The sequence below is a fragment of the Scyliorhinus canicula genome, chromosome 8 (genome assembly GCF_902713615.1).
Source record: "Scyliorhinus canicula chromosome 8, sScyCan1.1, whole genome shotgun sequence".
Classification (NCBI taxonomy): Eukaryota; Metazoa; Chordata; class Chondrichthyes; order Carcharhiniformes; family Scyliorhinidae; genus Scyliorhinus; species Scyliorhinus canicula.
The window spans coordinates 157,886,679-157,901,080 of record NC_052153.1 but is presented as its reverse complement, the minus strand read 5'-3'; the positions used below and the strand labels follow the sequence as shown (position 1 = coordinate 157,901,080).

At 50.7% G+C, this 14,402-nt stretch overlaps 1 protein-coding gene across 1 annotated transcript in view; it reads right to left on the bottom strand.

Annotated features, from left to right (window-relative positions):
- Positions 1-14,402, bottom strand: part of pde8b (phosphodiesterase 8B) — a 436,161-nt gene that overhangs the window by 123,091 nt on the left and 298,668 nt on the right. Inside the window, 1 exon segment of the mRNA XM_038805541.1 lies at positions 11,566-11,623. Coding sequence (XP_038661469.1) covers positions 11,566-11,623 — 58 coding nt within the window.

Here is a 14,402-nt window from a genome sequence, read left to right as displayed (position 1 = left end):
GGCACGGCCGTGCCAATCGGTGCCATGGTTGTCCGGGACGGGCACTTTGCGGCCGTTTTCATGAACGCTGAAAGCAGGTGTGATCGCGGCCGTGAAAAGGGCCGTAAACTCCGCGGTATTCGGCCCATCGGCCTGCGGAGAATCGCTGTTCGCTGTAAAAAACGGTGAGCAGCGATTCGTGTCGGGGGGCGGCCAGAGGGGGGGGGGGGGGGGGGGGGGTGGGGAGAATAGCGGAGAATCGCGCCCATGGTGTTTGGGCAGGAAAGTGGAGCTGAGTTCACAAAAGATCAGCCATTATCTCATTGAATAGCGGAGCAGGCTCAAAGGGCCAGATGGCCTACTCCTGCTCCTAGTTCTTATGATGGTAGGGGAGTGATGAGAGTGTGGTGATTTAAGCAGTATCTGAATCTAGATGTTAGGACAGGGAATTCAAAGACGAAGGGAGGTCTTGTGGCTCAGAATGTAGCACACCACACCTCGGAGTCAGAAATTCCGGGTTCATGTCCCAGGACTTGTTGGTCACAGAAGAAGCGTTCATGATGTGGTCCAATGGGCTGATAATCATAGTATTATAGAATGTACAGTGCAGAAGCATCTAATGAGCCTACTAAGTCTTCCAACACTTCCCTACTATTCCAAAAAAAGAAAAAGATGTGTGTGAGACTATATGAAGAATAAACAAACAAGTTGAAGGTGCACTGATCTGGACTGCTTGTGTAGCGTCATTGAGCTTGATGTGGCACTGCATCCAGGTGTTTCGGATTGACTCCTGGAATTGAATCCATGGATATCTGTTCGCAAGGTCCTTTTTGCATGTATCTATAGAGCTACTTGCCCTCTGCTATATCTCTCCTTTCCAACACTTCAACCAAGGCATCCAGTCTAGCCCAAACCTCAGGGCCTGTGCACCCCCACGTTGTGGCAATCTTCACTGTTTCTCAGATCGGCTTGACCTGCTGCATGACTGCCAGTATCTGCTGCAGCCAATATGTATCCCCCCTCCCCCCTCCACTTTAAGAGCTGGTGGTTCACTCCAACTGGTGCCAAGCAAGTTATTGATTTTGGGACCCCTCTTAGTGCGGCATCAATGACCGGTGATATTGGCATTGACTGCACACAATCATTGAAATAAGCAGACAGCACAAAGCTACTCATTAATCACGCATCGATACCCTGCACCTGTTCTTGGGTGCTGTCCAATTTAGCCCCCAGTTACTCCAACAAATATGTTGGAGATCGTCCTTGGCCGCATTCTTTTAACATTCTAGTTCCATTAATGACTATATAATTGAATGAAGGATGAGATATTGGGTTGCAAGAGCTGTTGAGACTGACAGCATGACAGCTGAATACATGTCAAACCGACAGCAATTAGTAAATGACACTTCAGTAATCAAGTCATTTTAACTGCTTCAACTCTGTTACAGTGCCAGGATTGAGTTCATGCTTAAATGATATCAGGGCTCTTGGTTCAAACAGTACTGTGTTTTTTTGAAAAAGAAAAGTAGATATAAAATCATAGGAATAGTGAAGGTAATTGGAATTCTTGGGCGGGATTCTCCGGCCGGGTCTGCCCAGTGACTGGAGAATCACACCCGAGGTCAATGGACTTCTCCATTGTCCGCTTCTCGCTCGTGGTGTTCTTGCGGGCGGGCGGGCAGGGGGGATGAATCCAGCCTCTTGTTTTCCCTGAATAAATATCAATGGTGAGACTCTTTTGAGCAAAATTTGTCGTTGGGAAGGATGTTTGTGCCAGCTGATGTGGGAACAGAGGTGGACAAAGCCCAAGAATACCGGCTAGCATCCCAGTTTCCTGTCACCATCCCCGGCGACGGCTACTTTGGGGGAGGTGTGTTCGTGGCTTAAACGCTGGCTGGACCAGCATAGATTGCACATCCCTAGTTGCCCTTCAGAAGGTGATGGTGAGCTGCCTTCTTGAACTTGTTGCAATCCCTGAGATGCAAATACACTTACAGTGCTGTTAGGGAGGGAATTCCAGGATTTTGACCCGGCGGCAATGAAGGAACAGGGGTATATTTCTCGTCAGGGTGGTGAGTGACATGGGCAGGGGTGGATGCTCCAGGTGGTGTGGTTCCCAGGTATATACTGCTCTTGTCCTTCTAGGTGGTAGTGGTCGAAGGTACTACCGAAGGAACCTTTGGTGAGTTCCTGAAGTACATCTTGTAGATGGTACACACGACTGCTACTGTGCCTCAGTGGTAGAGGGACTGAATGTTTGTGAAACAGGTAGCAATCAAGTGGACTGGATGGTGTCAAACTTTCTGAGTGTTGTTTGAGCTGCACTTATCCAGGCAAGTGTTTAGCACAGTGGGCTAAACAGCTGGCTTGTAATGCAGAACAAGGCCAGCAGCGCGGGTTCAATTCCTGTACCAGGCGCCGGTATATGGCGACTAGGGGCTTTTCACAGTAATTTCATTGAAGCCTACTTGTGACAATAAGTGATTATTATTATTATTATTATTAAGTGGTGAGTATTCAATCACACTTGTGCTTGTGCTTTATGGATGGCAGACAGGTTTTGGGAAGTCAGGAGGTGAGTAATTCACTGCAGGATTCCTCGCTTTTGACCTGCTCTAATAGCCACAATATTTATATGGCTCATCCAGTTCAGTTTCTAGTCAATTGTAACCTCAGGAGGGCAGCAGTATAATGCAGATGCAGTATAATGTGGTTAAGTATGAAGTTATCCACTTTGGTAGGAAAAACAGAATGGCAGAGTATTATTTAAATGGTAATAGATTGGGAAATGTTGGTGTGCCAAGTGGCCTGCTTGTCCTTATCAATCACTGAAGGAAAGCTTGCAGCTGCAGCGATCAGTTAAGAAGACAAATGGTGGCGGCTCTGCGGCGAGTGGTTAGCACTGCTGCCTCACGGCACCGAGGACCCGGGTTCAATCCCGGCTCTGGGTCACTGTCCCTGTGGAGTTTGCACATTCTCCCAGTGTCTGCGTGGATTTCACCCCCACAACCCAAAGATGTGCAAAGCAGGTAAACTGACCACGCTAAATTGACCCTTAATTGGAAAAAAAAGGAATTGGGTACACTAAATTTATTTTTGTTTAATTTAAAAAAATTGTAACCCCAGGATGTTGATAGTGGGGGTTCAGAGATGGTAAGGCCTTTGAATGCCAAGGGGTGATGGTTAGATCCTCTCTTATTGGGTGTCCATGTCCCTTTACTGCAGCTGATGGTCCTGTCAAGCTCTTAATTGTCTCTCCAGCTCCGAGGGCCCACGTGTCATCCTTACTTGAACACTGCACCCGTCTCCATGACAATTGCAGGGGAGGCAGTGGCATAGTGGTATTGTCACTGTACTAGTAATCCAGAGACCTAGGGTAATGACAGATGGTGAAATTTGAATTCAATAAATATCTGGAATGAAAAGTCTATTGATTGCCGATTGTCGTAAAAACCCATCAGGTTCACTAATGTTCTTCAGGGAAGGAAATCTGCCATCCTTACCCAGTCTGGCCTATATGTGACTCCAGATCCACACAGCGGTGTGTTTGAGTCTTAACTGCCCCCCCATGGAAATGGCCGAGCAAGCCACTCAGTTCAAGAGCAAATAGGGATGGACAACAAATGCTGGCCCAGCCAGCGATGCCCACATCTCAAGAATGAATAAAAAAACAAATTAAGGGGCGTCTCAGTCAAAATCACAATGAGTGATAATCCGTTTAGTAGAGATATTAAGAACTTCTTCATCAAAGAGTGATAGAGGTTTGGATCTCTCTCTCACAAATAGCAGTTGAAGCTAGAACAATTATTTATTTTTTAAGATGAGCTAGATAGGTTTTTGTTTAAGGTTTATGGAGTCAAGTCACAGATCAGCCATGATCTCATTGAATAGCGGGACAGGCTCGAGGGGCTGAATAGCGTACTCCTGTTCCTATGTCCCTATGTGTGACTGCTTCCCCCCACGGGGTGGATTCAGGTCCTGCAAACAGCCCAGCTCTTATTTCCCATCCTCAGCATGAAAATCTAACCCCAAATAAAGAAATTGTGCTTTAAAGTGCTGTGAACACTTTGGTAACTGATGTCTATGGTAATGACGAATTACCATCAGCCATTTATCTGATACAGGTGGCGATCCAGGATCAGAGGGGGAAAGTGTAAATGGTGGGGACTGCATCACCAATTCCTCATTTTGTCAGTGCCAGGAACATGCTTCAGAATGCAACAATGTGGAGAAGTCGGGAAACTGGGACTCTGCACAGAACAACACCTCTGATTCCAGGAAAGGTGATCTAAAGTAGAGAGCTTGGGCGGGATTCTCCGACCCCCCCCCGCTGGGCCGGAGAACCGCCGGGGTCCGGCGGGCCCCCCCGTCGATTCTCCGGCCCGCGATGGGCCGAAGTCCCGCTGCTGTCATGCCGGTCCTGCCAGCGGGAATCAAACTACCTACCTTACCGGCGGGACCAGGCGGTGCGAGCGGGCTCTGGGGTTCTGGGGGGGACTCGGGGTGATCTGGCCCCGGGGGGGGGGGTCCCCACGGTGGCCTGGCCCGCGATCGGGGCCCAACGATCGGCCGGCGGGCCTGTGCCGTGGGGGCACTCTTTTCCTTCCGCGTTCGCCATAGCCTTCACGAAGGCGAACGCGGAAGTGACCCCCTCCCCTGCTCATGCACAGGGATGACGTCAGCCGCCGCTGACTCTCCGGCGCATGCGCGGACTTCCGCCGGATGGCGAAGCCCCTTTGGCCCCGGCTGGCGTGGCGCCAAAGGCCTTACCCGCCGGCCGGCGGGGCGCCAACCACTCCGGCACGGGTCTAGCCCCTCAAGGTTAGGGCTTGGCCCCTAAAGGTGCGGAGAAATCCGTACCTTTGGGGCGGCCCGACGCCGGAGTGGTTCGCTCCACTCCAACACGCCGGGACCCCCCGCCCCGCCGGGTAGGGGAGAATCCTGGCCCTTGTTTTCAAAGATGTTGCAGTTTCCACGTAAGTGTTTTCCGAAAAGAAATGCACAAGTGTGCAGAGATTTCACGTTCATAGCTGACTTGCAATATTCTAGTATTTCATCACAGACATGTGTCTGAGGCCAAAGACTCATTCTGTGGTTCATACTTGCAAAAGCATAGCAAGTATGATTCTCCGGCCTGGATCTAAGTGCTTGATGGAACCATCAATTCACCAGACACGTGTTTCCGAAATGAATCTAGGCTTTAATCGACTTACTTCAGCCTGTTACCCGTTGATGAACTCTTAGTGAACTCAGGCTGACTCTGGACAAGGGTATTTATCCAGCTGCACTAGGGGGAGGAGTTATGGGCGGAACCAAGGGTGGAGCCCAATACAAGTTTTTGACTACTCCCAGAGCTACTCTCCCTAGTGGTAGTATAGCGCTACTGCACTTACAAAGACAGTGTGAATTATCATATATATATATATTACATTCACCACATTCACCTCCTGCAAAAAAATCAAGCCTGGCGGGGGTGGTGGCTGACAACGTCAGTCTGTCCGGTGGTCGAATTGTCCACTGTGACCTGCGGAGCACCGGGGTTGCAGCCTCTTGGGGTGGCTGGATGGGTGTTGTGTGCTGGGGTATGATGGCGGACTCCAGGGAGGGTTGTATTCGAGCTTCATACTCGCCTGGTTCGACCGGGGACTGGGGGCACCGGGGGCTGGCCGGCGCGGGGGCACGGAACTGGTGGAGCGAGCTCGTGGGCTCGGGAGCGCAAGGGGGCGGCAGCATGGGGTTTAGGGTGAGAGGTTCTTCTGTGGGGGTAGAGGGGGCGCTAGATCCGGCGGGTGCCAGATCCCGGAGGGATACTGTGTCCTGACGGCCGTCAGGGAATTCGACGAATGCGTACTGGGGGTTGGAGTGGAGCAGGCGCACCTTTTCAACAAGGGGGTCGGTTTTGTGCACCCTGACGTGTTTCCTCAGAAGTACGGGGCCCGGTGTCCTCAGCCATGCCGGAAGTGAGACCCCCGTGGTAGTGCCCCTGGAAAATATGAAGAGCCTCTCGTGAGGGGTCTGGTTGGTCGCCGTGCACAAAAGGGACCTAATAACGTGAAGCGCGTCTGGGAGGACTTCCTGCCATTGGGAGACTTGGAGCTTTCTAGACCGGAGGGTCAGTAGGACGGTCTTCCAGACCGTCGCGTTCTCCCTTTCCACCTGCCCGTTCCCCCTGAGTTTGTAGCTGGTAGTCCTTCTCGAGGCAATGCCCTTGTCGAGCAGGTACTGACGCAGCTCGTCGCTCATGAAGGACGAACCCCGGTCGCTGTGTACGTAGCTGGGGAAACCAAACAGGGTGAAGATGCTATGCAGGGCCCTAATGACTGTGTGGGAGGTCATGTCGGGGCACGGGATAGCAAATGGGAAACGGGAGAACTCGTCCACGACGTTTAAAAAGTAAACGTTCTTGTTAGTTGAGGGGAGTGGCCCTTTGAAATCAATCGCGAGGTGTTCAAAGGGCCTAGAAGCCTTGACCAGGTGGGCCCTGTCTGGTCTATCGAAGTGCGGTTTGCACTCCGCACAGATCGGGCAGTCCCTGGTGACCGCTTTTACCTCCTCGTTGGAGAAAGGCAAGTTTCGGGTCCTGATGTAGTGGGCGAGCCGGGTGACAGAGGTCATTGTGGATGACTTTTAATCAGTCAATCTGCACGCTGGCGCATATCCCGCGGGATCGGGCATCCGGGGGCTCGTTGAGCTTCCCAGGTCGATATTTGATATCGTAATTGTAGGTGGAGAGTTCGATCCTCCACCTCAGAATTTTGTCGTTTTTTATTTTGCCCCTTTGCGAGTTGTCGAACATGAAGGCAACCGATCTTTTGTCGGTGACAAGGGTGAACCTCCTACCTGCGAGGTAGCCTCCAGTGACGGATAGCCTCCACAATGGCTTGTGCTTCTTTCTCGACTGAGGAGTGTCGGAGTTCTGAAGCGGAGAGGGTACGGGAGAAAAATGCGACTGGTCTCCCTGCCTGATTTAAAGTGGCTGCAAGAGCTACCTCTGAGGCGTCGCTCTCTACCTGAAATGGGGTGGATTCATCCACCGCCCGCATGACCGCTTTGGCGATGTCCTCCTTGATGCCGTCGAAGGCCTGGCGTGCCTCAGCTGACAGGGGAAATAGTGTGGCCCTAAAGAGTGGGCGGGCTTTGTCCGCATATTGAGGGACCCACTGGGCGTAGTAGGAAAAGAAGCCCGAGCACCGTTTGAGGGCCTTGGGGCAATGGGGGAGGGGGAGTTCTAAGAGGGGATGCATACGGTCCGGGTCATATGTCCGTTTTCCACGACATAGCCAAGGATGGCTAGTCTGGTTGTGCGGAAAATGCATTTCTCCTTGTTGTACGTGAGGTTCAGTTTCTGTGCCGTCTGGAGAAAACGGTGGAGGTTGGCGTCGTGGTCCTGCTGGTCATAGCCGCAGATGGTGACATTGTCCAAGTACGGAAACGTGGCCCTCAGCCCGTACTGGTCCACCATTCGGTCCATTGCTCGTTGGAACACCAAGACCCCATTACTGACGCCGAAAGGGACCCGGAGGAAATGGAAGAGGCGGCCATCGGCCTCGAATGCCGTGTAGTGGCGGTCCTCCGGGCGGATTGGGAGCTGGTGGTATGCAGACTTCAGATCCACCGTGGAAAAGAGCCAGTACTGGGCGATCTGGTTTACCATGTCTGCAATCCTGGGGAGGGGATATGCGTCGAGGAGTGTAAATCTATTTATGGTCTGACTGTAGTTGACCACCATACAGAATTTCCCCCCGGTCTTAACGACCACCACCTGAGCTCTCCAGGGTCTATTACTGGCCTCTATGACCCCCTCACTGAGTAGCCTTCGGACCTCTACTCTGACAAATACCCTATCCTGCAGGGTATACCGCCTGCTACGAGTGGCTACGCGTTTACAGTCCTTTGTGAGATTGGCGAAGAGAGGAGGGGGGGGGGGATTCACAGCGTAGCGAGGCTGCAGATTGTGAGTGGGGGCAGGGGCCCTCTGAAGCTGAGGGTGAGGCTCTTGAGGTTACATTGGAAGTCTAGGCCTAATAAGAGTGGCGCGCAGAGTTCGGGCAAAATGTAGAGTTTGAATTTCGAGTAGCTAGCGCCTTAGATTGTGAGTGTCGCGGTGGTGCGTCCCAGGATCTGGACCGAATGGAAGCCTGAAGCGAGCGAGATAGTATGATGCACGGGGAAAACGGGGAGTGAACAGCGTCTTACCAGGTCTGGATGTATGAAGCTCTCCATGCTCCCGGAGTCGAAGAGGCATGGCGTTTTGTACCCGTTGATATGGACCTCTGCCATCGAGTTTCGTAGATTCTTTGGTCGTGATTGGTCCAGGGTGACCTCGCTGAGTTGTGGGTAGTCGGCGGCTCGATCAGCTGTGCTGGAGTGGCCCCATGATGACTGCCCTCTGAGTTCATAGTCGAATTCGAATTCTTCCGCAGAGTTGTCCGAGCGCGGAGATGCCGATCGGGCCCGTGGATTGCACACGGCGGGCGACGAGGAAGATGGCGTCCAAGGTGGCAGCCCCGATGAGTCGCATGTGGCCGGCCGCGTGGTGGAGGTTTTCCAAGATGGCGGCCCCCATGGATCGCACGTGGCTGGAGGGGGCGAAGTCGGGGCATAGGCCACAGCGTTTCGGGCCCCGCGAGCCTGCGAGTGAGGGGAGCGATTACTGTGAGTCGCTGGGGAGTTGGAGGCTGGGGCCCTTTTAGCGAGGCACACTCTTGCATAATGGCCTTTCCGCCCGCAGCTGCTGCACGTCGCGTTGCGGACCAGGCAGTGCTGCCGCGGGTGCTGGTTCTGGCCGCAGAAATGGCAGGCTGGAGCAGCATAGTGGCTGGCTGGAGCAGCATAGTGGCTGGCTGGAGCAGCATAGTGGCTGGCTGGAGCAGCATAGTGGCTGGCTGGGGCAGCATGGTGGCTGGCTGGAGCAGCATAGTGGCTGGCTGGGGCAGCATGGTGGCTGGCTGGGGCAGCATGGTGGCTGGGCGGCCGCGTAGCACAGGCCTGGGGGAGTTGCTGGTCGGGGGCCCATGATTGGGTCGCGGGGTCTGCGGGGAATGAGTTAAGGCTGCGGAAGGAGACCTCCATCGTGATAGCAGCTTCCATAGTTGTTTCTAAGTCCTGGGCCCCCTTTTCCAGCAGTCGCTGGCGCACATCGTTAGACCTGAGGCCCGCTACAAAAACATCACGTACCGCAAGTTCCCTGTGTTCAGCCGCGGTAACCGCTTGGTAATTACAGTCATTGGACAAGTTATTGAGTTCCCTTAGGAATTCAGCGAGTGATTCTGTAGGCCGCTGGCGGCGAGTCGTGAACACATGGCAAGCGTAAACTTCGTTAACAGGCCTTACATAAATTTTATCGAGAACTGCTAGCGCTGCAGTATATGAACTGGCCGAGTTTAGTTGCGTAGAGATTCTGTGGCTCACCCTCGCATGCATTAGACTTAGCTTCTGATCCTCTGTTGTTTTGGCTGTGCTTGTTTCTGCCAGGTAGGCCTTGAAACACCGCAGCCAGTGGGAGAAGATTTATTTAGCATCCTGCGGGTTGAGTTCCAGGTGTCCAGGCTTGAGGGCTGATTCCATGATTGATCTTTTCTGTTCTTAAGTCGATTAAATTGATGGAACCATCAATTCACCAGACACGTGTTTCCGATGTGAATCTAGGCTTTAATCGACTTACTTCAGCCTGTTACCCGTTGATGAACTCTTAGTGAACTCAGGCTGACTCTGGACAAGGGTATTTATACAGCTGCACTAGCGGGAGGAGTTGTGGGCGGAGCCAAGGGTGGAGCCCAGTACAAGTTCCTGAGTACTCCCAGAGGTACTCCCCCTAGTGGTAGGATAGCACTACTGCGCTTACAGTGTGAATGATCATATATATATATATTACATTCACTACAGTGCTCCCACCAGCAGATAATTCCTACTGGTCTCTGCTGGTGCGGGGAGTGAGGGCCACTATGCAAGTCTCTCTCCTTTACCATGTTAATTTATACACGGGGAGAGCGTGCCGGATTCAGTCGGAATTCCGGTATCAGGCCCTCATTTTGAGCAGGAAGCCCGATGCGGAGGTCCAGCAGAACAGCCCCCCAACAATGAAAATCCCGCCCTACTGAAATAGTACGGGCATCCTCCCCCCCCCCCCCCCATCTCCCCCACCATGGGAATAACGGCACCTCCACGCAGCACGCATGCATGAATACTTTCAGTTCCTTTTTCCTTAGCAGAAAACACTTAGCTCCTTTTGCTGTGGTGAGGAGCTATCAATCATGGCAAGAGTATTTTTAAACATTGTTTAGCATCAAAGCAAGATAATTGAGATGCATTCAAACTTGAAGGAAAAGCTAAATAAACAAACCATCTAAGCAGGGGTGTCTGGACTAATAAAACTGTTTATCACTGGCTAGTGAAATTTATTGGTCTGTGAAATTGAATGCAAGATTTGCATTTCAAATGCTGTCAAGGGATTTGAAGCTCATTGGAGTGTACTTGACATTAGAGAAAACCATTGACATTTGTAACACTGTTGCATTAAACACTTTTGTCTGAGGCAGCAGATGTTAGGGAAAGGTAATGAAAATGCAGTGATTTTTCACTCTATTGCCTGAACTGCTCTGTAACTTTCAGAGAGGGGTGACTGATGGGGATTCTCTGTTGGGGGCTCTGGTGGGGAGGCTGGGGGCGTGGTTAGCTGGGTGGGGGTCGGGTCACCCTCATGCATGAGTGCCGTGGGGGACGGACCCTTTATTCCTGTTGTGGGGATAGGATGCCCCTATTTGTCAGTGGGGGTGGGGGGCTGGATTTGCATTGTGGGAAGAGGGAGCTTTCTGATGGATGGGGGTGGGGAAGCTCAGTTAAGCTTTGACCTCCTTGACACACCTCGGGGTCCACAATGCCACGGCCATTCTTCGCCAAACTTACACCAAAGCCTGCCCAGTGGATTTCCCGCTGAGGAGTCCAGAGCATAACGGGGGCGGGGGGGGGAGGTGGAAACGCGGGCTTCAAGCCGCTTAATGATATAAATGCTTGCTGTGCAACCTCCTGCCGGCACGGGGCAGGTGGCACACTGAGGCCACCGGCTGGGGATTGGAAACCTGTTTTCCCCTCTGGCTCCATTCTCTGCCTGATGGGGAATCCAGATCGGAGCAGTGTTGAATGGAGATTCCACCCCCTATTTTCCTGAAACCATGGAGCCGTGATTATTTTATTGGAATGATCAATGCCAGCAAGTTTTTAAAAAGAATAGCCACGAAAAAAATGATAAATTGAGATTCAACTTCAAAAGAGGTAAAATTTTAAAAAGGCAAAGTTGTAATTTGCTTATCCGTTTCCGCCAACTCTAGTGTTAGTGGCAAAAAACAATGTATATGCATTTCATGCCTTTAGACATCAATATGTATTGATATTTAAATGCTGTGGGAAGTGCCCAGATACATTTATGAGAATAAAGGTTGACATAGTTGCGTTTTGTGGATCATACAACATGCAGAACAAATCCAGGTGGATGCCGGTATATCAAAGAATAAACATGTGGAAATGTTTTCAGTTAAATAACTGCAACCATGAAATGAAGAGAGAAACAAATAAGGTAGAATTTTATACCCTGTTGAAACCTGCTTTAAGGAGGGGCAAGACTGAACATTCCTCTTGATCGTTACACCTGCATGAAGAAAACACAGCAAAGTTTATATAGAACTGCTCCGTCTGAATAGAGCTTTTTGTATTACTGTTGTATAAATCACAGAACGATTGGGGGGCAATTTTGGGCTTTTCCCCAATATTGGCATAGAGTCAGCCACTTTGCACTTGTGGTGTGCTACCCTGCTGATTCAGCGGGCCATCTTGACCAATCTCACAACTTGGGCCTCATCAGAATGTAGCTGGCGAGTTGTGGAGCACTCGAGACGAGACAGCGAGCAGCTTCCTGCATCAGGAAGAGCATCCATGAGGGAGAGCCAAGCAGGAAATTATGAGCAAAAGGAAGCTGTGATCCATGAGATGGGTATGGGGGGAGGAAGGGTGATGGTAGGGTCATCTAGTGACTAGCAACATGCAACAGTAGTTTTGTGAGGACAAGAGAAATCCAAAAATATATTCCAGGTGTTAATGAAGATGTCTTCAGCAAGCATTAAAAGGGACTGAGAGATTCTGTCCAGGTACAAGTGCTTGCATGATCTGTTTTTGTGAATTCCAGACCGGATTCCACAATTGTTCTTAGAGCTGATTTGAATATGTAAGCTTCTTGGGCAAGGGTTCTGGGCATGCAAACCTCGCTGAAATTCTCACCAGCTGGGCCTTGGATATTCAAAGAGCAGTAACCATTTCTCTGTATTTTCAACATTTTTGTCTCACGAATCATACCTCACAGTGGCACAGTGGTTAGCACTGCTGCATCAAAGTGCCAGGGGCCCAGGTTCAATTCCAGCCTTGGGTGACTGTGTGGAGTTTTCACCTTCTCCCCGTATCTTTGTGGATTTCCTCCGGGTGCTCAAGTTTCCTTCCACAGTCCAAAGATGTGCATGTTGGGTCTACTGGTCATGCTAAAATTGCCGCTTAGTGTTCAAAGATGTTCAGTGTAGATTGGGTTACAAGGATAGGGCGGGGAGTGGGCTGAGATAGGGTGCTCTTTCAGAGGGTCGGTGCAGATTTGTTGGGCCAAATGATCTCCTTCTGCACTGTATAAATCCTATAGTTCTATTCTATATAGCTGATCTGTGCATATCTGGTTTAGCACAATGGGCTAAACAGCTGGCTTGTAATGCAAAACAAGGCCAGTAGCATGAGTTCAATTCCCGTACTGGCCTCCCCGATCAGGCACCGGAATGTGGCGACTAGGGCCTTTTCACAGTAACTGATATGAAGCCTACTTGTGACAATAAGCGATTATTATTATTATCTGCAAAGAGAATAGGCAAGAGCCAACATTTTGAACTCAGTCTGGATTCTGTGCAGGTGCTACACTTGAAAAAAATGAAATGAAAATCGCTTATTGTCACGAGTAGGCTTCAAATGAAGTTACTGTGAAAAGCCCCTAGTTGCCACATTCTGGTGCCTGTTCGGGAAGGCTGGTACGGGAATTGAACCGTGCTGCTGGCCTGCCTTAGTCTGCTTTCAAAGCCAGCTATTTAGCCCTGTGCTAAACCAGCCCCTTTTCTGTTTACCAATCCCTGCATCTAGTATTCTAATTTAATTTTTGAAAAGGAACTGGGTCAACCTCTGTTGAGAGGTAAAATGTAGAGTAGTGGAGATGTTTAACAGCACTGTGAATTTTTCCACGTGAGCTTGAGGAAGGATATCTGTGCTCCTCAAATTGGGAGGATCAGCAGGTAGTGAGAGGGAGAAATTCCTGGTGGAATAATCGTAGATGGGCTGTGGCTTGAATAGGATGTGTAGCCTGAAAGCCTTTTCTTGATTTCCTTGTTGGGGCCCTCGCTTTATATAAATGATTTAGACATGATGTAGGAGGATTTATCAATGAGTTGGCGGATAATACGAATTGGACGGGCGGTAAATAGTGAGGAGGCTAGCCTTAGATTACAGGAAGATATAGACAGGCTGGTCAGATGGTCTGATCAGTGGCAAATGCAATTCAATCTGGATAAGTCTGAGGTGATGGACTTGGGCCGGACAAACAAGGAAAGGGGTTACATGATAAATGGCAGGACCCTGGGAAGGGCCCAGGATCAGAGGGATCTTGGTGTGTATGTACACCAGTCCCTCAAGGTAGCAGAGCAGATGGATAGAGTGGTTTAAAAGGCATATGATATATTGCCTTTATTAGCCAAGGCATAGAGTTTAAGAGCAGGGAACTGTATAAAACGTTGGTTCGCCCTCAGCTGGAGCATTCTGTGCAGTTCTGGAATCCAAATTATAGGAGGGATTTGGTAGCACTGGAAAGGGTGCGGAGAATGTTGCCTGGACTGTGGAGAGTTTTAGTTGTGAAGAGAGAGTGGATAGACATGGATCGTTTCCCTTGGAGCAGAAGAGACTGAGGGGGGACATAATTGAGATGTATAACTTTATGAGGGGCACAGCTACGCCCGAAAGCACCGCGGCGAATCATGGCTGATAGAAGACGGGAGACCCTGCTCCCGGAATCTACCCGAACGCAATGCCTCGCAAGATTTAACGCAATCTGATGTAAATCCTGCCCATTGTGGGTGGGATCACCTTTTGGCAAATCTGCATATTAAAGCGAGACAGCTAGTCTAACTTTAATGTGTCGTTTTCCGAGATACCCGAGACATTGCGATCTATCCCCTTCACCTCGGAGACCTCAGGTGAGCGCTGTTCAGCACAAATGGGGACTGGATGAAATGATAGTAGGGGTTCCCAGGGGATTGGAGGTCCCCAGGTGCATGCCCTTTAGGCAGGGTGGTACCCTGGCAATACTGGTGCCACCTGGGCACCTTGGCACTGCCAGCTTGGTACTCTGGCAG